The 25,751-nt window shown below is 41.7% G+C and overlaps 1 protein-coding gene across 2 annotated transcripts in view; it reads left to right on the top strand.

The window, feature by feature from the left end:
* The window catches only part of LOC126401898 (cGMP-dependent 3',5'-cyclic phosphodiesterase), a 225,118-nt gene that overhangs the window by 182,176 nt on the left and 17,191 nt on the right, over window positions 1-25,751 (top strand). For both annotated transcript variants that reach the window (XM_050063456.1, XM_050063464.1), the window contains exons 3-18: window positions 3,414-3,503; window positions 3,777-3,865; window positions 7,683-7,792; window positions 8,706-8,761; window positions 9,004-9,063; window positions 10,721-10,877; window positions 11,614-11,666; window positions 15,337-15,411; window positions 15,507-15,548; window positions 16,174-16,242; window positions 16,332-16,462; window positions 21,184-21,295; window positions 21,419-21,458; window positions 21,965-22,028; window positions 22,247-22,328; window positions 24,224-24,398. In XM_050063456.1, coding sequence (XP_049919413.1) covers window positions 3,414-3,503; window positions 3,777-3,865; window positions 7,683-7,792; window positions 8,706-8,761; window positions 9,004-9,063; window positions 10,721-10,877; window positions 11,614-11,666; window positions 15,337-15,411; window positions 15,507-15,548; window positions 16,174-16,242; window positions 16,332-16,462; window positions 21,184-21,295; window positions 21,419-21,458; window positions 21,965-22,028; window positions 22,247-22,328; window positions 24,224-24,398 — 1,405 coding nt within the window. The remainder of the gene's footprint in view (window positions 1-3,413; window positions 3,504-3,776; window positions 3,866-7,682; window positions 7,793-8,705; window positions 8,762-9,003; window positions 9,064-10,720; window positions 10,878-11,613; window positions 11,667-15,336; window positions 15,412-15,506; window positions 15,549-16,173; window positions 16,243-16,331; window positions 16,463-21,183; window positions 21,296-21,418; window positions 21,459-21,964; window positions 22,029-22,246; window positions 22,329-24,223; window positions 24,399-25,751) is intronic.

The following is a 25,751-nucleotide window of genomic DNA, read 5'->3' as shown; positions in this document are numbered from 1 at the left end:
CTCTCTGCGCCTGTTTTGTGGAAGGTGAAAATGTAAAAAAAAAAACTCAAAGCACAAGCTCAATCTTGCTTGACCTTAAGATATAAGCTGCAGTGTTTTCTCAGATCAGCTCTCCTATTTTCCTATTTCTCTGCTCCTCTAGTTTCCGGACCTCATCTTTATTAAAGCAAAAAGTTGCTTTGAGAGGAGCAAAAAGAGAGAACAGACTGCTCTCACCTTGCAGTTACACTGACCCTTTTAAGGCGTTAGTATGCTGCAAACAAAGTGCTTGTCTGATGATCCCGCTGCATCTGAAACACCTTTCTAACATTTTATTTTTCGCAGTTTTCTTCTTTCCTAAACCAACATTTAGCAAGCATGGCCACTTTATGCAGCAATTGGCCGGGTGTGTGGGGGAAACAAAGGAAGAATTTTTTCATACCTTACTGACATTTCACCAGGGTATACGGTGCATGATGGTAAATGTTAAAAAAAAGAAACATAAAAACTGAGCTACTGGTGATAGAAGTCATTGTAGCATGTATGTCACTGTCTAGCCTACAATATTGTGTGTCTACTATGTAATTAGTCTGCTCAGACTACTCAGTCTTGCTTTGTTTGAATGCTTATAGCCCATGGAATAATGAATGGAGGATGATGACACTTTATGTGGCGATATTTCCGACCAGGGTCAGAGTCTGGTAACGTTATTCCCACAACTTGCAATTGCTATCTCTCTCAGCTCAGCTGCCTGTTCCACCCGTAGAGACTGACCTCTGGTGGTGCATATTGTGCACTACAATACATCACCTCAATACAGCATCTCCTTATCAGTTTGATCAAAAGAGGAGCATTTGTATTTTCGACGGTGTTAAAATCATAGCTTGGGATTTCTACCCGACGGATTTCTAAATCTAAGTACCGTAATACTTTGATACCGCCCAAGCCTAGTTTGAACTTTCCTCTCAAGCAGAGGTGTAGATTTTGGCGGGGGGTGCAGGGGACTCGTCCTCCTTAATTTTCAGAACATGTCCCCCCATAAAAACTAGGGGTGGGGGAAAAAATCAATACAGCATAGTATGATATTTTTGTTTGGCAATATCGTATCATCACACACAGCGCCAAGTATATAAATCTTTAATATGACAAATACAAATTAAACTTTAGGTAGCCTCCTAGAATAATATAAACAACTGCTTTTTCAGTCCACTAGATACATTTTGCTGCTGCAAAAAAATGGAAGTGAGACGAACAGACTGAAAACTTTTTAAACTGATTAGATAAAACAGATGTTGAGAAAGCTTTCCTTTGGGGACATCATTTACAGTTGAGAAAATATTGCAATATATGGCAGCATATATAAGCAAAATATTCTTAACACATTTATGAATATGTTATCATAACATATTTAAAATTGCAGTAATACTGTATCGTGACTGAAGTATTGCGATAATATCATATCGTGGATCCTCTGATGATTCCCACCCCTAATAAAAACATGAATCTAGCAGAGGACTCAAGATTCATTAACTGCGAGAATGTGACCCTTTGATGCAACAGGTGGTAGGTGGTGGCAGCATGCAACCTCAAATGCAATGGTTGCAGTCTGCCATGAAATGGCAAGCAGAAGTAGTAACTATGCACGGTTGAAGCAGGTAGTACCATGATATATCCTTTAGAAACTGACGCAAAAAGACGTGTATAGTCCAGTTCTGACCAGTTTTAGAGCGTTGCAGAGAAAAGTTTCAGAGCTGTAAATTGGCAGGTCTGAGCTCGACTGAGAACATTAAACGTGTCACCTGTTTCAACAGCCAATTGGTTTGTAGTGAAGTCCTCTGGTCAAGTCAAAATGACTGTAGACGGTGTGTTCGCTTGCTGCAGCAGGTGCTCCATCCTCGCCGAGTCCTCTGTTTCTGTCCTCACGTTGTGCCATAGTCGGACAATGGGTCGCTGCTGCTCACTGCTTGCTGTATGGGCTTATGCCTCCCCATCCACACACACACACACACACACACACACACACACACTGTCATTGACTGATTAATCGCTGTTGGTTATTTATATTATTGTGGCATATTTATTATGACATATTTATTATGAATACAGTCCATCTGATGCTCGTTTTGTTTCATCACTACTACAAATGCAGCTGTAGCCAGTATCTCATTATCACTATCCTCATTCATATTTGAAGAAGCTACAAATTATGTTCAGCCACAAAATAAGCCTGAAAAGCTGAAAATCAGAACACAGAACAGAGAGATGTTGCATAGAGATGATACACCATCTCATCTAGTTGCATTGGTGTGAACCGGCAGGTCTTAAGAACGTTGCAGAACGACACATTGCAAGTAGTTGCACATTTCAGCTCATGTCGTCATGAATCTTTGGTCTGAACTAGGTACATAAAAACTGACCAGAATGCAGGAAATTAAGTGTTTGACGCTCAAAATTTCTTGGGGGGGGCTCCAGACTCCCCCTCTACCCAAATGTTGAAACAAACACAACGCCCTTGCTTTAAAGCTCTCTTCACTCAACTCTGTATGCCTCTTTACAACATCATCATGCAACATTATGACTTTCCATTATCTCCATCTGTATGATTCATGGTGCCCCTCAGATGACCTACATTTTGCCCTGCCTTTGAGTGTGGCCACTTAGGAACATAGGAACAGATATGAGCGCTCCGTGGTTGGACAACGTTTAGTACAGACTAGTTTGTTTCAGTCATGCATAAGCCTTTAGTAGCTGTGATTAGATCCTCCGTGCTTGTCTGTCTTTAATATTTTTCTGTGTATTTAATTTTGATGTGAGGAGATATTTGATCAAAGTCAAGACACATAAAAAACAGATCTTGTTAAATTTGATCAGACTGATCAGAGGCAGACTGTAATTAAGATAACCACCACTCTCCTCCAAGTTAAGTGCTTCTATCCGATCTTCAAAGCGCTCAGCAATGAGCAGAAAGTAAATATCTTTTATGTAGTTTCTGAACCGTGAGATTTTTTTTTGTCGGTTGTACTGCCATACGCCATTTCATTTCATGAATAATCAAGCGCTTCTTGTGAAGTGCTTGGTTTTCACAGTGCCAAAATGAAACAAAAATCATTGAGTGTCCTGAAGAGCAAAACCAACTCCGGTAATCCCTGACGATGTTTGAGTTCAGTTTTCATTTTTTAAGCACCTCACTTGTGCCTCCAACGAGCACAGATTGCCGTGCGTTACACAGTGTGACACACTTTAAATATTGTTTCAGAGGCCTTCACAGCCTGCCAAGCTGAATATCTGGGGAAGAGCTGTTGAAATGTAAACCTTGTACCCACAAAAAAAATAATAAAACCATCGCCAAGGCCTCAGGTTCTTGGAGGCGCATGTTGAGATCATAAACAAACAACCAAACAGACATCAGGGCATCTGTTTGTCTCTGTCCTCAGGATGCTTTGCTGCGGCTGGCGGCAGTTGTCGACGCACGCTCGCTTCGAGTGGCCCTTCGAGACAGCATACAGGAGTTGCTACCGAGCACGGTATTTGTGCACACACACACACAAACACACACACTCCACATTTGCACAAACAGCTCAACATAATTGACATTTCCTTGATTTATCACCTGAAAACTAAAAGCTTCCTGTTAGTATTCAGAGTGGTGGAGCTAAAAGCTTCAGCCCTGACATAAGACCAAGGAGCAGAGGCCTGGGCCTTGTTGCAAATGGATGAACCTCATCACTCATTAAATTAATTAAAATCTGATTAATATTACAATGAATGTGCACGTTTATGTGTGTGTTTTATTCCAGGAGTGTGTGTGTGTCTACATGCTGGAGGGGTACTCGAGGCTGCTATGTGACGACCCGCCACACGAACTGCCACACGAGGGAAAGATCAGGTGTGTACTCTTTGTGTGTGTGTGTGTGTGTGTGTGTGTGCAGTAAGCAGCAGATGTATCGCAATAGAACAAGGGAGACATGAAGAGGAGAAACAGAGACGGCTGTTTCCTCTGTGTGACTAGCAGGTGCCACCTGAATGAATATGAGCCACGCAGCCAAAATCACATCATCACCACAGAAACAGAGAGTCTCATCATAAAGACACATGAGGACATCCTCCATGTCTCTTATCCTCTCATTTTCACCACCTCTTATTCTTTCCTCATCCCCTATCTCTATTGCTCTCTCATTAAAACTCTCCCCTTATCTCACTTTTATCCCCTTCTTATTACACATCCCTCTCCCTGACAAACTTCTTCCCTCTCTTGTCATCTGCCATCCCACCTTCCCACCTCACGGCATCAGCCTGTCGTTGCCCTTTTCTTCCCTCTCAGCCTGCTCTCTCCCCGAAGAGCCATGAAGCACTAAGCCGGCTGTGTTTCGGTCTATCTACTCCCCCCCTCCCCTCTCCGCATCTCCTCTTTCTCTCTCACCTTCAATCCCTCTCCCCGCGGAAGCATCGCAGGGCTAATAGCCGAGGTGACAGCGCCCGGGGTCCCTCAGTGAGACACGGCGATCCTCTCCTCTCTTAAGTGCTCTCTGAAGCTCTACAACCCCGTGTGCTACTGCGACCGCTGCCCAGGCTTCGGCAAAAACCAACACTGCATAATAGATGAAACTGTCTGTTTGTCAGACAAGAAGCCTTTTTCCAACACCTCATTGCCACACAAACATGGCCTCACACACCAACATGCTTATGCAGACACGAGCGTGCAAGGACACGAGCACAGGCCACATGTACAGTATTCACACACACACATATATATACAACACTTGCACACACATTCGTCGGGGCTGCATTCGGGATAGAGGTAGTGGGGATATTAAAAGAGCTACAGGGCACTTTGTTACTTTTCTCCCTCCAATTCACCTGCTTATATAAGCCTGTTATCAAGACCTTGGCATACACACACATGCACACATAAGCACAAACACCCACCCAAACACACACACATACACGCACACACACACACACACACTCATTGAACCCATCTGAGAGGCAGAAGGCCACTTTGTTTGAGCCTCATTCCAGCCCACTTTACAATACATGCAAACCCATTAACTGGTCCTTGGCAACCTTGACACACACACACACACACACACACACCTCTAAAACTATTTGTTGTGTACAAGATAACCGATGCCTCACAGCCACACAAGCTATTGTTGGAGATACTGCAAAAAGAAAAACACACAGTCCAAGGTCTAAAACACACAGAATGCAGTGATACATAAACAATGTAGCTGCACAACTGTTGCAATAAATATTTTGACTTGTAGGTTTATTTCCATCTAAAGCATTTTTCCATTTTGTGAAACAGGCTTTTTATGTCTTACTTAATATGCAAATAATTAGATGTTTTTGCCGTCGTATGTCATAAAGGTTTTGACAACGTTCAGTTTGTAAGATTGTAATACAGTTATGACATTAGCATTTTACATATTTTAGATTTAAACAGTTTAGTTATTCTTAGATTTCATTTTCAGCCAGTCAACGACACATTATAATAATAAATGGACCTGCACTTATATGGCACTTTTCTAGTCTTCTGACCACTCAAAGCGCTTTTACACTACAGATTCACACACACAGTCACACACTGGTGGAACAGCCATCAGGAGCAATTTGGGGTTCATTATCTTGCTCAAGGATACTTCGACATGCAGACCGGAGGAGCCGGGGATCGAAATGCCAATATTCAAATTAGTGGACGACCTGCTCTACCTCTGACCCACAGTCGCCTCAAAGTAATGAAGCGAACGAGATACGACTCAAAATGCAGATTTGAATGTACAGTATATCACCGATCGCCTTTCTAGTCTCCCAACCACTCAAAGGGCTTTTACACAAAACAGTCATATTCACCCATTTACACACACACATTCACACGCCAGTGGCTGAGGCTACAATACAAGGTGCCAACTGCTACTCAGTTTAAATAATCAGATGCACTCACACACCAATGGCACGGCTAGTTCAGTATCTTGCCCAAGGATACTTTCGCATACAAGCCAGGGATCGAAACGTAGATTTTCCGACTGGTGGACGTCACACTCTGCCTCCTGAGCCACAGCCGCCAATAAGTCATAAGCACAAAAGATTTATAAATCAAAAAAACTGGCCTGACTGAACCAATTTCTGTGAGCTATGACTTTTAAAAAGTGCGTGCCTTTGGACTGCCACTCTCCTTTAGAGTTTTATAAAATGCACAGATGATCACGCATATGGACAAACACACAGACTAATAACTGTTATGGTGGAGAGAAGAACTATTTCACGCACTGTCGATCATGTCGTTCATATTCCGTCATCTGCAAAAACCTCATACAGAAAATAGCACACAACACAATACCTGAGCTGCATATATATTAACAAAGACATTCGCACACTGGCTCGCCGTCAGCTGCACAGAGCTGCAGTGTTTCTTAATGACGGCTAAGCAGTTATAACAAATGGGGCTCGTGATGTCGGTTTAGGCAGGAACATGAAGTCATTAGCATCACCCAGATAAATTAATCATTCGCTCATTTCCATGAGTGCCAAATACACACCCACTTTTACTGTATCTGAGTGACCTATTTAAATGTCCATCTCCATGTCTCTAACTGTGGTCACCGGCCACCGCTGCACTGTCAACACACCGCCCACCGTGCCAGCTTTGACCTACATGTTATTCAATTTGAGCTAGTGTTGCTGCTGACTGCTCCGAGCTGATTTGTGAGGCTTTAGTCAACCTTATACTTATCTCTATACATCAGACATGTAAATTGCATCATCTAATAGGTGTGTCATTGTTGCACAGCGACAACTAAATAACAGTGTTTTTCTCAGCGCCCCAGGGTGGGTTTTTTGCTCTTTGCCGTGCCTGCGATAAATTGGCTTCACGCTCGTGCAGTAAAGCTGCTTTGACCAAAGACAATACACAAAGGTCAGTTGTATTTGCCACCATAGTAAACTGCAATGACTGAAGTGGACTGTTCCTCAGTGAGCTGAAATAAATGGACACTTTAAAATCAATGCACCATGCGGAGATTTGGCTGCAATGGTTTGAGGGGATTTTAGACTCTGTGAGCATGTAATGGAGTGACTGCTGCAATGTGTGTGTGTGTGTGTGTAGCTGCTGGGGGTTTCAGTAGATTATTATGAGAAGCACATAGATGATGAATTTACCTGTGTGCATCAGTGAAACTATTTTCCTTCTTTTTGTCCTTCATTTCCATATTCATGCATGTCTGAGTGTGTTTGCTCACTGAGGTGGGGAGGCGCACGTGTGTTTTGTGCATGTGTGCAAATGCGTGTACGTTTGTGTCATCTGGCAGTCATCAGTCCAGAATAAATAAATGTATCATATTTTAGCATAAGAGAGCTGCCCTCTGTATTAAATGTAACACAGGCACAGAGCTGCGCCTTTGCCATCATCACACCTGGCTTCACACCTGGCCAGCACCTCCACACACACACACACACACACACACACGGCTGTATTGAGTTCATATAATTTGACAGTGAATAATAGTTCTATTCAGACATGTTTTGGTTAGTGTCAGTGAGCACAACGTGTCTGTTTTTGTAATGCCGCTGATTATTTTTCCATTTGCTCCAATTGTCTTCCAAATCCCCTCTTCCTCTTTGTCTCCCCAGCGTCTGACATGCTCTCTCTGTGCTCCTCACAGTGTGTGATGTGCTGGAGGTAATTGTCTTTCTCTGTGTCTTAGGAGTATCGTGGACCAGCTGAAGCGATGTCAGTGCGCCGGCCTCCCTCCGTCCGAACTGCCAGAGAAATACAGAATCTGCCTCGCAGCTCCGTTACCAGCACACAGAAGAGGTGTGTGTGGCTCTTCAGCATGTGTGTATGTTAAAGGGTGTAGCAGGGGCTTGAATGATGCTGGCAGACAGACAAATGGACCAACATCTGAGTGTGCGTGCTTGTTTGAGGGTGTGTAAGCGTGCTCCTGTTCATGCAGAGGAGCAGAGATATGTGAGAGCGTGGGAGAAAAAAAAAAAACGAACGGAGGTAGAGAGAGAAGTAGCGAACAAGAGATGATGATTGCAGAGGGATAGGTATGGAGCTGCGTGGGCAATAAAATTGGACAAGAGACCCCCCCCCCCCCCCAAAAAAAAGCAATGAAAGGTCTGTGATGAGAAAAAAATGTAAGAGCTCACACGGAGCGCATCGAACACACTCCGCATTCCTCTTCAAATGAACATTTTTTGTTTTTATCTAAAAACAGGAATGAGAGAACAACCTGAGGGGATGTAATCATGAAGAGACATCCTAAAGTACACATGCACGACCACTCTGCACTCTGCGGATCAATAAATATCACTGAACATTTCATGTTGCAGCAGAAAGGGGAGATAGTTTGGTACCAGCGTGGTAAACACATCACTCTGTCTGTCGTTTCGCCTGCTGTCCACACATGCACCCCCAAGATCAAACAGATTTTGTCCATACAGATCTGCTGTTGCTTTCTGCTCCACACTGACGGGAACAAAAAATGAAAGGAAAGAAGAACAGTTACGCAAGGACATTAGGTTTATTATTTCCCATGTTCTTTTCCCCTGCTTATTCCTATCAGAACACAGAGAGAGAACAAAAAAGATTAAGAGCAAGACAAGGACATGGAAAGAAAATTGAAGGGGGCCGATAAAAGGACCAAGAGTGTGTTTTGTCTGAATCAACGCATTACGTAATATGAATGCTTTTCCTTTCTTTTTGTATTCGTTCTTTCTTTCAGCTGTTGTCATTCCTCTCTTGGATCAGGAGCAGGACAAGGCCATCGCTGTCTTACTGGTAAGTCCTTGCATTTGAGGGCATACAAAAAGGTTTATAAATTAATAAACTGAAGCAACAAAAGCAAACTCTAATGATGATGACATCACCTCCTGCATGAAAAGTTAGTTGCAGTTGAATGACATATAGTCGTATTCATTTGGTTTCACTCAACATTCGCAAATTAAATGAACTCTACAGAGGCAACAGTCAAGCTCATTCACTGGACTGCACTGAAATGTGTGTGTGTGTGTGTGTTGCAGGTGGGCTGTAATCCACTATCTGATCAGGATGAACTGCATCTTAACATGCTGGAGAAACACGTAAGCTCTCTCTTTATCTGTTTTTTATGGTCACAAATGTAAAAAAAATAAGCAACTTGGCAACAGTAGCAGACTTACTGCAAGAGTTCAACACGTTTCGATACTGGGCCTTTGTCAGAGGGTTTAAAGCACAGCCTGTATGTACTTTACAAGAAGGCGTTCTCTCTGTTGATTATCTTCTGAGAACTGGAGACACATCGCCAGCTTTTAAAGGATGCTGCACCTAAAAAGAAAACACAAACTTAAAGAAAATACACCATTAAACATTGCAAAAATATCATCATAGCAGCAAGGATAGAATTTACATTAAAGCAGTGTGCTAAACTATCAAACTCTTTAATAAAATAACCATAAAAACAGCCTTGAAGTTGGAAGTTTCTGAGATCATAAATCCGAAAAGCATGTTTCTGCTTCTTTAAAAAGTTTATATTAAGACCGCCTGCAGTCCTGGATAGACTCTATTAATATTAAAAAAAGAAAAATCCACCACTGAGTCATTTTATAACTTTGCAGAAACGTGTGTGTTGGATTCACACTCACTTTCTCAGTATTGATTTCTGTATAAAAACTGGTCATGTTTACTTCAGTGGGTTTTTGTTTTATTCATTCATTTTTCTGGATGAAAGCATTGAACTGTATTTAGTCTGATAATTTGCTCTCTCAAATTTTCTGTAATGTCACCTGACTTTGCTCGTCTGCAGGGTTGGGTCGTAACGGATTACATGGATTCAGGACTATAAAATGAGGTTACAAAAAATCATATGGGTGTTTTTATTGGACTTAATTTTTTGTAACCCACACAAGACAATCTACAAATGTGTGCCATGATCCTCAAATACTTCACTTTCCACAAACACTTTTTATTTTTGTGTTGTGTAAAGTCATATCCACAAAAATACAGATTGATGTGCAAATGCATATAACTTACTCTGTAAACACATACTTTAATTTCACATGAAAGTGTCACAGGTTTTACAAATGTAAACAGTTTCACCACAGCAAAGACACATGAAGTCGAATTTACGCTTATGGATCGCTTCCTGTAAGTTTGTGGGTCATGTGACATTTGAGACTTCACTTCTTTTTACAAAGCCAAACAGGATCTGTGGATTTTCTTACAGTTTTTGGTGATGATCCTGAACAAAAATCTAGTTTCTAGTCTAATGTAGTTTAGTGCAGTGGGATCCGTTTGCTTGTAGTGTGATGGACAATATTACATTGTCAAGGATTACTTGATCAGATTTTAATTTTGTCTGAAATCATGAAACTTTCTTTCATGATAAAAATACTTTGAAACCTCATGAAAAGCGTGTCTGAGAAGTGCTCCACTTTGTGGCAGTAATTATTGGTGGTGACTTGATTTGTCCGGCTGCAAATGCTGAATATGCAAAATGCATTTTAATTCATTCAAATTTTTTTGAGATGTTTAAAGAGAAAACATAAACTGTGTCTATTTTAAGGTTAAAGTAAAATATTTTTAGTGTGTAATTCTGAAGTAATCCAAAAGTTACCGGATTGGATTACATTTTTTTTTGGGAGGGGGGGGGGGAGTAATGCAATGGATGATGGGGCTAATTACAAAAATTGCAATGTGATTCATATTCAGTAAACTGACCCACCCCTGTCTGTGTTTCTGCATACGTGCATGACGTTGCAGGCCTCAGTGGCGTGCACGCGAGTCCAGGCTGTTCAGACGTCCTACCAGAGGCCTCCTCTCAGCCCCTCTCCCATACAGTCCCACAATGCACTGCTTCACCTCAACGTCTCGGAGCAGGACTACTGCGAACTGGACCGCAACATCCTGCAACTCTGTGGTACGCACACACAAATGGTTCACACAAACATTCTTTGAGGCATGTTAAATAATCCTCCTCCTCCACTCCCTCACTTCTTACATCATCTTTACCTCAATTATACAGACACCACACTGTGAAGCAAACATAATTATACACACACACACACACACACACACGCACACACACACACTTAGTGGTATATATGAGGTGTCCTATGTTAATAGGCTATGCCCATCTGGATAAAAAGCTCCATGAATTTAGATGGACTCCGTCAGTGGCACAAGCAATGTGTGACAGCTCCTGTGTGAAAACAGACCACAGAAACGCTGTTTAAAATCTCATGCATAATGGAAGTGGACTCGCTAATGTCGTTCCTATGCACATACACATGCATCAACGTTGTTTACTCCCTGGTAATTGTCAACAAATATGAGTCGGCTTTAGTCTCCTCCGTTTTATTTCCCCCGGCCTCTGCCTCGCCTCTCTGTGCTCCCTGTCCAGCTCGTTCCTTCTGTCTTCATCTGCAGTCCAGACGGTCCTCCATCCTCTGTCCTGTCTTCATTATTAGTCCCTCTGTTAGCTGGTCCCCGCTCACCCTGCCCCGACCTCCTTCTCTCCGTGCATCCCTCCCTGGATTGCTTTCTGTCCACTTGCGTACATGCTCTGCATTTCCCCGTCTTCCTTAGCGCCAACCTGCCCATGCTCCTCTCTGGTTCTCACTCCCATCACTCACTCTCTCCCTCTTCTCTTTCAGGTGAGCTCTTTGACCTTGATGCGGCCTCTCTGCAGCTCAAAGTCATCAATTATGTAAGTGGTTGAGATCTTTCATATGCTCCCTCGTGCACGCACACACACACACACACACACACACACACACACACACACAGTTAAAGACATACAGTACATGCAGAACATGAGATCCTTCCCGGTGACTTGTTCCCCTCGTCCTGTCATTACCTATACCACAAGCTTTTTATCACACAATTGCTTCATCAGTCTCCCCACAGCAACAGTATGCCCCCCCTCCATAAATATGATAGACTCTCTGTGAGAAGGAGGGGAGGAGGTGCAGTGATTGATTGCAGTGAGGTAAAAGCTGGGGGAGAGAGGAGGGATACAGAGAGAGGAGCTATCAGCTACAGTGTGTGCAGAAACCTGACAACAATTTAAATGTATGGAATTATTCACTGATAAAGAAAATATGAGATGGAGAGGGATATCGCAGGAGAGAGGAAGGAGATTTGAAGGTTGCGCTGCATCAAAGGGACGAAGTCTCAGTCCAGCAGAGCTTCAAGGAAGTCTAATGACCTTACGCACACCTTATGCTTGTGATTCTGTTTTTCGTACTGCTTATTGAGCATGGTGGAATTTTTTTTTGAGACAAGTTTTGGTAAAGCAGAAAGTTAAGTCAAAGTTTGTCTCCACTAAAAAAATCAAGGACTTTGCATTCACTGGTTTTCAGCGAGGATTTGCTGCTTTCATTCATCTTGTGTGATTTTAAACTGAATTTCTTTGGGCTTTGAGAAGTTGAAAATGTCATTTTGGACGTGTTACAGACATTTTTTACCTTATCCTGACATTTTATAGAATAACGAATTAATGGATCTAGAAAATAATTGGCAAATGAAATTGATTATGAAAACAACCATTAGTTGCAGCCCTAATATGTCAAGGAAATTCTGGGGATTTATTTCCCCTCTGGTCGACTATCACAAAGGCTCATTATTTTTATACAAAAAGAAAAACTCTGTGAAATTCTTAGTGTTTGTTTTAATTTTTAAACAACAGGCACAACTCAGATTTTAAATATTAATCTAAATAAGTGTTAAAAAATATATAAGTATATAATATATCATAAGCTCATTCTTTTTCTCATTTTTCTTGTCATTTTTTATTAATGAGGGCTGTTAACCGCAGTGATCTGTGTCTTCTTGCAGCAGAAAACAAATATATTTAGAATGTGTGGGGACTAAGCACTCTCCTCCTTTCCCTAAAAAAGTCTGGTCAAATCTAAACAATTAGAGATTACACCTTCGCTGCTACCTTGACGCCACAGGACTTAGATCCTCGGGGTGAAACAACACCGCAGTGCAGCCTGCATCTAAAACATCAGCCTCTGATTCCTCTGAACCTGAATTTGTAGTAGTTTTTCCGCATCTGAAGAAAGGGAGAGGGAGAGGGAGAAGTCGCGGTGGTGCAAAAAGCTGCAGGGGTTTTCAAATGCATTTCGAATCCGACATGATTTGTTTCGCCTGTTTATTGTTACAGTTGTAAAAAGGGGTTAGGGGGGAGGGAGGAGAGGGAGGAGAGGGAGGAGGAAGGGAGGAAAAGAAGCGGGAGATTGTTGCTTCTGAGGAATCGTCAGTTTGGTGGGAAGTGCTCAGGGCGGCTCTCACGAGATTAACTGTATTTGGGAAAAAGGGGGTGGAGGGGTTTATTATGATATGTGGGTGCGACGACTTGCTTGTGTATGTTTGTGCTGTGTGTGTGTGTGTGTGTCTGTGAGTTCATGTGTGTTGTTGAGTGCTTACGTGTGTGACTGGGGGGCGAGTGTGTTGGCAGTGGCTGGTGTATATCCCTTTCCTGCTTGTTCTCTATCCAGCTCTGTGGATTACAGAGAAGAATGATGTGTGAGGAAATGCTGCTCTCATGACTGTGTGTATACATGTGTGTGTGTGTGTGTGTGTGTGTGTGATCATGTACATTGTTATGTCCCTGCGGTATTTGTGTAACTGTGCACATACGGGCGTGTGTTCCCACCTTAGAGGTGCTTTTCAGTTTATGAATGAAATGTTTCTTGTCACAGATAGCAGCAGAAAATTGGTGGTGACTCTGCAGGTCTTACAAAGCACAGCAGCAGAGACGCTAAGTGCATACATACTCCTTCATTAAGACGGACGCAGACACCTATATGTGACTTTTTCTGTGTTTATGTGGGGAGTCAACATCGAAGAAAAACCTTGATCGTGTGTCAAAATCAAAATTAATTCTTAAAATTGATTCTGTTATTTGCACAAATGCTTTAATCCCTCATAGTAGTATGATATAGTGGTAATTTATTTTAATCTTTGTTAATACTTTTCTAAAAGGAATGCCCAGAATAGAGAATAAATAACAACAATGCATTAAACTAAAAGGAATAACTAAAGGAAAAACCAAAATATTAACCCGAAAGGTGAAGCTTCAGGTTATTATACCTATCATGTTTACTTAAATTCCCATAAGTAACTCATTCACCAACAGGTATAGATTGTAAAAAAACAAAAAACAAAAAGAGAATCAATACAAAAAATATTTTTTATTCTTTAAAATAATTATCATTTTAATAATCCACACTTTGTAGATTTTTTTTTTACATATTTTTTTAATTTATTTTATTATTATTATTATTATTATTACCTTTTTTCCCTTTCTTTTTTTTTTTTTTTTACATAATTATTCCCCTAAGAGTGGCTTTCTCTAATTTCAAACAGCCTCTGAGTACAATAAGGAAGCAAATTATTGTTTGCTTTGTACATTATCTGTGCAGTTCACAACATTTTTAAGCATGTGAGTTAATAAGTAGAGCATTGGTTGTATTGCGGCTTCCAAATAAGTTAAAAAAATATCCGCCTACAGACGCCATAACGGGAGATATGATGAACTCACTGTCTTTGCTTTAGTCTTACTCACTGTTTGATGATCCAGGTTTAAGAGTTGATTGATTTGCATGATGTGTGGGGACTTGCATGATGACACTATGACTGTCACATTCAAAAAAATTAAAAATCTCCAAACAAACACTCCCCAAATTAACAGGCATTTACAAAGACAAAGCTCAGATCAATGGGACATTAAACAACTTCATCACACAATAAAAAACCAAGACTAACCAAATACACAGTGGTTAAAGACTATAACCCCGTGGCGTCTTCCACACCTCAGCACACCTGCCTTTAATTAAAGGGTCCCGAGATGCCAGGTCAGGTGGCATTAAAGTGACTCAAAACATAATAGGACACTAGGACTTGCTAGAAATGGCTCTAACAGGTTGGTTTATAATAATTCAATCATTATTGTCTCTTTTGTGACAGGGAAACAGGATTAAGAGATGATCATGAGGTGAAGGATGCAACATTATAGGAGCATGTATGAGTATGTGTAGACATGTGAGGCAGTTTATAGTAACATGATATTTTTGTATTATCACTGTCCATGAAAATACAGTTGAATAACTTCTCTCACAAACTCTGAATTTACTCCAGATTTTATTGTGTGAGATATTTTAATTCACACTAACAATTCTTTTTTTGGCACGCTGATGCTTCTGCCAGACAATGTAGATAATATTGAATTATTGCTCCAGTCATTTTGTCCGCTGATGTCTAATCTTATCTTCACACCTCGACTCGGCTCCAAAAGCCCAACTGAGCCTGATAAAAGGAGAGTTTTTATGACTTTTTATCAGCTCTGATAGCATGTTTGTGTTCTCCTTCAGCTGCAGCAGCAGACTCATTCACAGTGCTGTTGTTTGCTGCTGGTATCCGAGGACAACCACCAACTTTTCTGCCAGGTACGCACAAATAAGCATAAGAAGACACAAATAAATGTTACATACTGTTTTAGCAGTGACTCCATTGAATGACCTCTGACCTCTGTGACCTGCAGGTAGTTGGAGACAAAGTCTTGGAGGAGGAGATCAGCTTCCCGGTGAGACCATCAAACACGAGAATTCATATAGATATTCATTTTGACATTATTTGTATATAATGGTGTGTTTGTGGTCTTCGTTCCCAGTTAAGTAAATCACACCATTCATTCATTCACTTGAGTTTTTCACACTGAGGTCATTTAGGGAGGTTTGTTGCCATTTTTAACGAGCATACTTTTAATGCAAGTGTTGCAGGTCTCTCTGACTGACACGGTAGACTAAACCCCCACATGTAATCTTTTATAATCCCTGACAGGGGTTATAATTAAGAAATTTGGGCAAGTAATCACTTCCTTCAGGTCGTTTTAAGTCTCCCGTCCCCGGTTGCGGCGCCGATGTAGTATTTGTAACAGGCTTTATGGTGCTAATAGACCTTGTATCCGAGGCCAAATGATGTGTGGAATATAAGGACACAAAGAGAAACTCACACCCGAGATGGGTTATTTGTGTTAATTTAACAAGAGAGGTAATAGACTCAGAATAAACAAGCTTTATTTATATATTTTAAAGAGAATCACCAGGGACTCTCTCGGCAATTATGATTGTTTCCTGTCTCTCGGGTTCATTACATTGTTTTTCTTTCAATCACACGGCCTTTATCGCTCTCCTTCTCTCTCTGTTCAGCTGATGTTTGGACGCTTTGGTCAGGTTGTGGAGAAGAAGAAATCGATTACTCTTCAGGACATCAGTGCTGTAAGCAGTTTCTTTCTTTCTTATCTATTTATCTATCCATTTATTCTGTCGCTATATCAAACTGATTTTTCCACTTCTCTTCCTCTCAGGAGGAGCGTAGGCAGCTGTCCAGCATGTTGGGCTGTGAGATCTCCTCCATGCTTTGTGTACCAGTGGCGAGCAGGGCCACCGGTCAGGTGGTGGCTCTAGCGTGCGCCTTCAACAAGCAGGGTGGACAGAGGTATGTATGTGAGAGTTTAAACTGTAAGCTATCATTAACCCTTTTACATTTTGTGATCACAAGATCACACTGAACCATTTCATGTGCAGAAGATTTCTTATGCCAAAAACAGACATGTTTTTAACCTCTTGGCTTACCTTTAAAATCACTGTAATTTAGCCACCGCTGGTTTATTGCTAGAGTATATTTAAAATGCTGGGATGTCAGGCTGAAGACGATTTGGCTTTTCCTAATTCCTGAAGCGCTGACTCATGGTAGATACAAAGATTTATCTGACAGCGGCTTACAGTAATGTTGGGATGGGTTGGCCTGATTGGTTGAGCTCAACGGCTCAGATTTGTTGAGTTCATAGCAGTGGAGAGTTTGCTGCTGTTTCCACTGCAGTCTGCCGCCAACCAGCAGAATGTGCTGCCCTCATGAATGCATACCATCGCCCTGTGTGTGTGTGTGTGTGTGTGTGTGTGTGTGTGTGTGTGTGTGTGTGTGTGTGTGTATGTGCGTGACGATGCAGATGGCTATGCGATGATCTAGAGTCGGGTCATGAGTCTAACAGCGGGTGGCTTGGCTGCCTGGTTTGGCACCATGTCTTGGCATGTATTTATGTGTGTGTGTGTGTGATGCTGCCAGGAGCAATGCTGCTATCTCCTGAATACAGAAGTCCATAAAAACGCACTCCAGCTGTGGCTGTGTCTGTGTTTGTCTGTTTGCTTAAGGAACTGTCTGAGAGAGTGAGGAAAGTTTTATCTATCTATCTATCTATCCATCTATCTATCTATCTATCTATCTCAGTCATCCAGGTCATGGCAATCTTAAGTGCTATATCGTAGGCAACTGGACTTGCTTGAGTTTCTTGAAGATGTTTCGTCCTTCATCCAAGAGACTTTTTCAGTTCTGACAGACGGGTGTGGAGTCACAGGCTTTAAACTCTGTGTGGGTGTGTGAACCCTTACATAGTTGTTAAGGTCACATGTGAGTCGTTGGTCCACCCAGTTGTTAGGATTGGATGGGTCCAGGTGTGAATGGGTGTTAAGGGAGTCTGGGGAGGGATCCCAAGACTGCATTGTAGGTCCATCCATCCATCCATCCATCCATCCATCCATCCATCCATCCATCCATCCATCCATCCATCCCACCTACAACCTGTCTGTTAGAACTGAAGAAGCCTCTTGGATGAGAGGTGAACCGTCTCTAAGAAACTCTATCTATCTATCTATCTATCTATCTATCTATCTATCTATCTATCTATTTATCTATCTGTCTGTCTGTCCGTCCGTCCGTCCGTCCGTCCGTCCGTCCATCTATCTATCTATCCATCCCTATCTCTTTGTCAAGCAGCATACGTCTCTTTGTCTTATGTTTAAATGCTTGGAGATTAGTTTATTACTGTATTTTATCTCTTTTTCTCACTAACAAACACACACCTCACATGCACACTCACACACTGTACACATGCTCGCGCTCCCGTACAGTATAATCCCTCTGCTTTCCATCCTCTCTTTCTCTCTTCTTCTCTCTTTCTCTCTCTCTGAAGACTAAGATAGATGTGAGGGGATCATGTCGTATAATTTCTCCCTCTGCCAGTGGCACAGATGACAGAGCTGGCATCTCATTACCATAGTAACAGCAGCAGGATTATGGTCACAACTGTGCATAAAATGTGATAAATCTATCCTTCGCTCCAAGCACAGTCATCCAGATTTTAGCAGAGACATACATCTCCGAGATACATCCCCTCATCATATAGATTGCATATTCATGTGCACAGTTCTCTCTGCCTGGACTCTTCAAAGTGTAAATTAGCCAATTACCCTAGGACACAGGTGCATGGAAACATATTGTGATACCAGTAAGTGGTCATAACTCAGTTTTGATGCCAGCAGATGAGAACACTACGCTCTAACCATTACAGAGTGACGTGTGACCTCATGATAAACCTGAACCCTAAGCAGCAGTGTAAGAATATAAGGATGTATAAGGCCAACATGGGATGAGCTTTTATGTTTGGAAGGCCATGTTAGTAGGCTGTTGGATTCATTTTTCATACTGTCTTAGAAACTGCAGCCAACCCCGTGGGAACCTGCTGTGTGCTTTTTTACTGCTGTGTGTCTGACTTCAGTTCCTGGGAAATTGACTCTTGCTTGTTTCCACTCTTGCTGCAGAAATAGAGACTGTTGCAAATAGCCTGATTTACAAGAATCTCAATACTCTTTACAAGAGTATCGAGAGTATGAACTTCCCAGGCCTTTTCCAGGTTCGGGTCAAATGCTGCCTCCATCCAAACTCAGGGACAGAAAGCCCTGGAGCCACACACTGCTGCGCACAGCAACACTGGTAGCATGCAGCACATTGCCACTGCCCTCTGTAGGCTGAGAGAGAGAACGGCAGGCAATTATCAGCATCACTGTGGTCACTGCAGATAATTTCATTCATCAGTCTTCATTTGCCTCCTAAATGCTCTCAGGTTCTCCAGTCATTTAATTTTAAAGGAGATTGACAGCCACGTTTAACGGCCACAGGAAACCAGAGTTTGCTTCTGTTGTGATTTAGACATATTACAGTAATTTAAGTCTCACACAGCTGTAAGTGTTTTTTAGATAATAATTATGAATCAGGCCTGTCTTTGGCTGCATTATTTTCTTTATCAGTGAATCCACAGATTATAATCCATTAACTGTTTAATCTATAAATTGCAGGGGTGGAGGGAGTACTCAGATCTTTTACTTACTTAAGTAAAATTACAGAAGTATTTGCAGCTAAATGTGTATTAAGTATCAAAAGTAAAAGCACTCATTATACAGAATGACTCAATTCAACATGTAATATTTATAATATATGCAGGTTTCCTTTCATTGATGTGTAATTTTAACAGCTCAATATACTGTTGTTGGGCAGTTTCATTTGTAACAATGCATGATTTATAAACTGATCATGTTTTACATATAAAATCTTGATCTGAAAAGTAACTATAGCTGTCAGTGGAGTAGAAGTATGAATGATCATGAAATGGAAAAAATGAAGCATCTAAAATTAAAGGAAGACGTCACCTACAAGATGATCGTTTGTAAATTAGTTACCCATTTGTTCGTTCAGTCATTTTCCATAACCACTTATCCCGTTGGGGGTAGCAGGGGGGCTGGAGCCGATCCCAGCTGACACTGGACGAGAGACAGGATACACCCTGGACAGGTCACCAGACTATCACAGGGCTGACACATAGAGACAGACAACCATTCACACTCAAATTCATACCTGCAGGCAATTCAGAGTCACCAATTAACCTGCATGTCTTTGGACTGTGGGAGGAAGCTGGAGTACCTGGACATGAGGATGACATGCAAACGCCACCCCCTGGGTTCGAACCAGGAACCCTCTTATCTTGCTGTGAGGTGACAATGCTAACCACTGCACCAACATGCCGCCTCAACTACCCGTGTTATCTCCAATTCGTAAAGAAAGCTTCTTCTCACATGTCTCCACAGTGAAGTACAATAATTGAGTAGATGTTAGTTACGTTCCACCACTGATTCAGTAGTTTTAAAAAGTGATAAAAAAAAAAAAAAAGTCCAATCACAATTTTCCAAAGCCCCAGATGACAGAGCATCTGAAGATATTCAGTTTACAATTATCTGCAGTGATGCAGGCACTGCGCCGGTCCGTCGTGGTGAAGAGGGAGCTAAGCTGGAAGGCAAAGCTTTTGATTTACTGCTCCATCTACGTCCCAGCCCTCACCTATGGTCATGAGCTCTGGATAGTGACCAAAAGAATGAGATTGCGGATACAAGCGGCCAAAATGAGTTTCATCCGTGAGTTGGCTGAGCTCAGCCTTAGAGATACGGTAAGGAGCTCGGACATTCGGAGGGAGCTCGGAGTAGAGCCGCTGCTCCTTTATGTCGAAAGGGGTCAGTTGAGATGGTTCGAGCATCTGATCAGGATGCCTCCTGGGCAGAGGCGCTCCCGTACAGAGGCATTATGTTTTCAGCTTGTCCATCCGTCCACCCCATTCTTGTCAAGAACACACTGAGAGAATTTCTTCAAACTGGCACAGATGTCCACTGGACTCAACAATGACGTAATCAGAGTTCGGTGGTCAAAGGTCACTGTGACTTCAGAAAACATGTGTTTGGCCATAACTCAACAAGTCATACTCTAATTATGACAAGATTTCACACAAATGCCTGATACAGTGATGAAGTGAAGACATTTTATATCCAAAAGGTCAAAGGTCAACTTCACTGTGACATCATAATGTTCTGCAGAGACACATTTCTGGCCGTTATTCAACACCATAACTCAGGAACAGAGGGGAAGACGTTTAGTCAGATACCGGATAATGTGCTGATTATACAGATCCTATGTGCTGACGAGTTGAAGATGTGTGTGAAGCATGTTTTAAAATGTGTAGCTTCTTTGCAGTAACATCCATATTTGAAGCGTTGTCACCTGTCATGGCGACATATGAGTCCGTACTCCAACTTGACATTGAACCATGATGCAGTAATTCTTGTTTCCTGCAAAATGATTAATCTGTTATCAAATAAGTTGCAGAGTAATTTTCTAACCATCAACCGATTGATTAATTTGCCATTTCAGCTCTAAATTCGTAAACGTTTTGAGTATCTGATGTCCCACAGCAGCCTATTAGCTCTGTCTGAATTATGATTTATCATGCAACTGTGTGTGTGTGTGTGTGTGTGTGCGTGTGTGTGTGTTCTCCGCCGCAGACACACAGAGGCAGATGAGCATGCAATCCAGCACTGTTTCTGCTACACTTCAACAGTCCTCACTTCAACTTTGGCCTTCCAGAAGGAACAGAAACTCAAAGTGGAGTGCCAGGTACTGCACACGCCCACACTGACACTCCCTCACACACACTCACACTCTCACACATACTGTATACGCATACATAAATATGCATGAAGTTAAAGAGCTTTTCCTGTCTGCTGTCTCTCCACACAGGCACTCTTACAAGTGGCCAAGAATCTCTTCACACACTTGGGTAAGTCCTGCCTGTCTGTGTCTGCGAAGGAAGAACGTCGTAGGACAATTTGCCTTAATGGCCGATATTTAAGTGATCACCTAGTGAAACGAATGGCGCACGTAATTGAATGAGATATTACCGAAAAGGTGATTACACCCAGGATCATAACCATAAAATCAAAAGGGCATTAAAAGTGATGGCTCCACCTCTCTATCCTATAATTACACTGAGTCATTTAGATTCGTATCCAACAGTAAGCACCAACTGTGGAAGGAGTCATTGATGATTCATCACGATTGCAGGTGCAAAGAATTGATCCACTGGTGGAGCAAATTGCCTCTCACTGTACAGAACCGTTGATTACAAAAGCTCATATCAGCTCGTACAGCCGATCCACCGCTGTACTCACTGTATAATCTCTGTTTTTGTCTATCTGGGCCTCGCTGATATTTCCTTTAATTTCCTCTCCTTTCCTTTTGTTTCCGCTCTCACCCACTCTCTTTCTCTCTGCCTAATTCTTTCAGATGATGTGTCAGTGCTGTTACAGGAAATTATAGTGGAGGCCAGGAACCTCAGTGGCGCAGAGATGTAAGCCCTCTGATTCATCTTCAAAGGAATGTTTCAACATGTGTGTGTGATAGAGAGAGAGAGTGTGTGTGTGTGCGTGTGTGTGAAATGGGAATGTCTTTATCACCATTTGAAAAGGCTATCTTGGCCATTTGTTCCTAACCGACTTGCCGCATTTAATTAAAGTTACAAAATGACCTGAGATGAAATGAGATATTCTCGTTTCCTCTCTCCTCTAGCTGCTCCGTGTTCCTGCTAGATCGTCTCAGTCATGAGTTGGTGGCGAAGGTGTTTGATGGAGGCGTGGTCAGTGACGAAGAGGTACGAGCCTCCAGTTGCTCACATACACAAACCCATTGACCGGTGACCTTTTCAGGGAGAGACGTTGTGCCTTTATTGAAGAGACAAGGGATGTAGCTATGTATAATGAATGTCTCAGTGCCGCTGTGGGACTGTGAGGTTATCAGCAGAGATATTACATAGGTATTTAACCAATATGGCTGCGTTTTGTCACCTCTCCTTGTCAGAAATTGTTCAACATTAACGCTTACCCACCTGACGAGTAACCTCTGTGTTGGGGCAAGTGGATGCCTCATGCAGTTGTCTGATCGGGGAAGTGAAAAATAAAGGATGTCTAATGTGACACAATCTGAAAATAAACTGTGTGCAGTATCGCTGAAATGGTGCTTTTCAAGCTGAGCTGTGTCTCCCCACCAAGTGTTGAACAGGACTGATGAGGAAACTATGACATACTGGACACTATAGAAGTTAACTCTGCGATCAGCGATGTTGTGTACGACACAACGTTATTAACATTAAATATCTCAGGAACACTGCAAGTGAGAGACATAGATTGTTTTGCCATCATGCTGTTCCAAAGAGAGCTCCTGTGCAATAGTATCCCTCTCAGACGTTTTTTACTCCAGTCTTGAACTGCTGTGTCTTTCTGGAGACTTTGTGAAACAAGTCCATGATTATAAATCCAAAAGCAAATGTCTTTGTTAAAACATTCTCACTCCCAAAACATTCTCACTAGGTGCCTCTCCAGCATTGGTTTTGGACGTTTAGGGAGGGCTTCTCAATTTACGCTTGTTACATGCACTGTGTCTTTTCAAAATAATCTTCCGTTTTCACAGTAAATGATCAGTTTCCACATGCTGCACATGATAGCACACTACCTTGTTAAAAAAAAAATCAATTTTCTGGTCTTTAAATGGGAAAAGAACAGTGGTTTTCCAGATGAAAGTCTAGATGTAGTGGCAGTTTCGAGGTTTATTGAGAATGCAAAAAAGGAAAACAAAACGGCAGACCAAGTTGTCCAAAATTTCATCTCATACAGTTACCGTTATTATACTTCATCACTGTGTAATACAGTCAAAAATGTATTACGATCCAACTCAACACAAACTTCACATCGTCTTTTACACGACGTTGTCCACAGTCCGTTTGTTTTATGCGCACTGAAATGCCTTACAGCATCAAACCTGCCGTAAATAACTTGTACCTGCATTTTAACACATTAATAAAGTGAATATAAACATAGCCTTAGTACAGTCCACTATCATACACTGTTTAAAATATACAGAAACTGTTGTGTAAACTTAAATATCATTAGAACCTATATGAGATGTCATATCAACACAGAAGTCCTTACCAAATACGTGCTTAAGTGGCTCTTACACTAGAGTTTGTTTGACACTTACTTTCCCGCTCTTTATACTACAGCAGTTGCTCAGAGCGTGAAAAATGCCACAGCCCAGTGCGTCTCATAGCACTGCTAAAAGGTGCCCTCTTGTTGAGGGCCACCTACCGAGCGTCAGCATTTGATAAGTTAGAAGTGAGAGCAGGTTGTGTTAGCTGTGTGGCTGTCTCTGATGCCTGGAGCTCTGATGCATTCACAGTGGAATGGAATATAAGCGACCGTCTTGTGTTTGGCTTAATATGTTCCTCTAACCAGCTAAAACTGGCCAATGAAAGATGCTGAAGTAAGGAAATGCGGCATGATATTCAACAAAGGTCCCCATCCAGACTAGAATGCAGGATGCTGTGATTATATTTTCAGCGTCATGGTTGCATTGTTATGCTCTCGCCCCACATTTCCTGTCTGACTGTACTGCCATCAATCAATTCAAAGCAAAAGTGTACGAGAGTTAAGTTGTCTCTTGATGACATGAGCATGTGTGTCTGTCTGTCTGTGCGTGTGTGTGTGAGTGCAGAAGGAGTTCCGTATTCCAGCAGATCAGGGTATTGCAGGTCACGTGGCGACCACCGGTCAGATCTTGAACATTAAGGACGCCTACTCCCATCCTCTCTTCTACCGCGGCGTGGACGACAGCACCGGCTTCAAGACTCGCAACATCCTCTGCTTCCCCATCAAAGATGAGAACAACGGTAACAGCATTGACTTCCACACCAACACACACAAAAACTTCTTTCATTCAACATTCACAAAAAGTCATAAGTTATTTTCTTAATCAAACTTATTTGTAAAACACCTCTCATACAGGGTGGTGTAATTCACACGTGACTGACAAACTATAAAGAAAATGAACAAATATGAACAATAACACAGTAAAAAAGTGAAAATATACAAACAATGAAATCACTAAAAGACAATAAAAACACAGGATAACAATAATTAAGATATAAAGATTATATGTTTTAAAGATAAACTATGCAGGATTGTTGGTTACTGTTTGTAAACACGCTCAGCAGCGAAAGCAAAAGTAAAAGTCAACCCCAGATTCACTCTGGTTGGGGTTTTACCTCACTATATATACATTTTTCAGCGCTGTGTCTCTTGGATGCCTGCTGCTTATGGTCTTGCACCTGGTTGCTACCTTTTTATAAAGCCCTGACCTCACCTGACCGCTGTGGGGGTACACACCCATAAACATCCTGAACACAGACAATAAGATGTGAAGAAGAAATCCAGGCAGAGGGCAGAGTCTCTGCAGAAAAATACAGCACTGCACACTTGTAGTGGATCATAAGTGATGACTGATAAGGAATACTTCTGTATGGATCTATTCATCGTTTGTTAGGAAACTTCTGCATAATATATCTTTAAGTTTAAAGCACATTCAGCTACTCTTGGGCAGGCTCTCAGCAGTTTGGACCATAAATACTAAATGTTTTTTCTGCTGTACTTTAACACAATGTGACAACAACTGTTATCTGTAGAGGGAGGTGTGCAGTTACTCTGTAGGGTCCAGTAATGCACCACTAATGCAATAGCAAGGCTACTGATAAAACTACACCATTGGAAGTTGCTCCTTTATTGTCCTCTGCAGCACAGGTTCCCTTCCTGGGGGCCCCGACCCCCACTAAGGGTCACCAAAGCTTTACAGGGTGGTTGTGGGGCCTCCTTGATTTAAAGCAATGTAAGAAAACTCTTTCTTAAAAATATACATTTGGTCTATGTGCCAGCATTTCATTTATTTCTGTAAGGAAGACTAAATAAATGTTATGTTTAAAGTTTAGGTTGGGATATAAGCTTGAAAAAAATTTCTTAGGATAAGGGCACAGTAAAGACCTGAACACAAGCTGTATTAGCAGAGCCTTCACACTGCTGAACAGCCTCATCCTGCGTTAAGTAAAAGTCCAAAAAAAAGCTGTCAACATACATGATGAAGAATGTTTCTTTATAGTCGGAGGAGGAATGGTTGAATTGATGTCAGTTATTCTGTGCTGTTATTGTCGTGCATTGAATATAATATAAAATATCCATAAAAATATGTCACT

The sequence above is a fragment of the Epinephelus moara genome, chromosome 2 (genome assembly GCF_006386435.1).
Source record: "Epinephelus moara isolate mb chromosome 2, YSFRI_EMoa_1.0, whole genome shotgun sequence".
Lineage (NCBI taxonomy): Eukaryota > Metazoa > Chordata > Actinopteri > Perciformes > Serranidae > Epinephelus > Epinephelus moara.
Note: the sequence above shows the minus strand (reverse complement) of the source record. Positions and strands in the feature narration are given on the sequence as shown.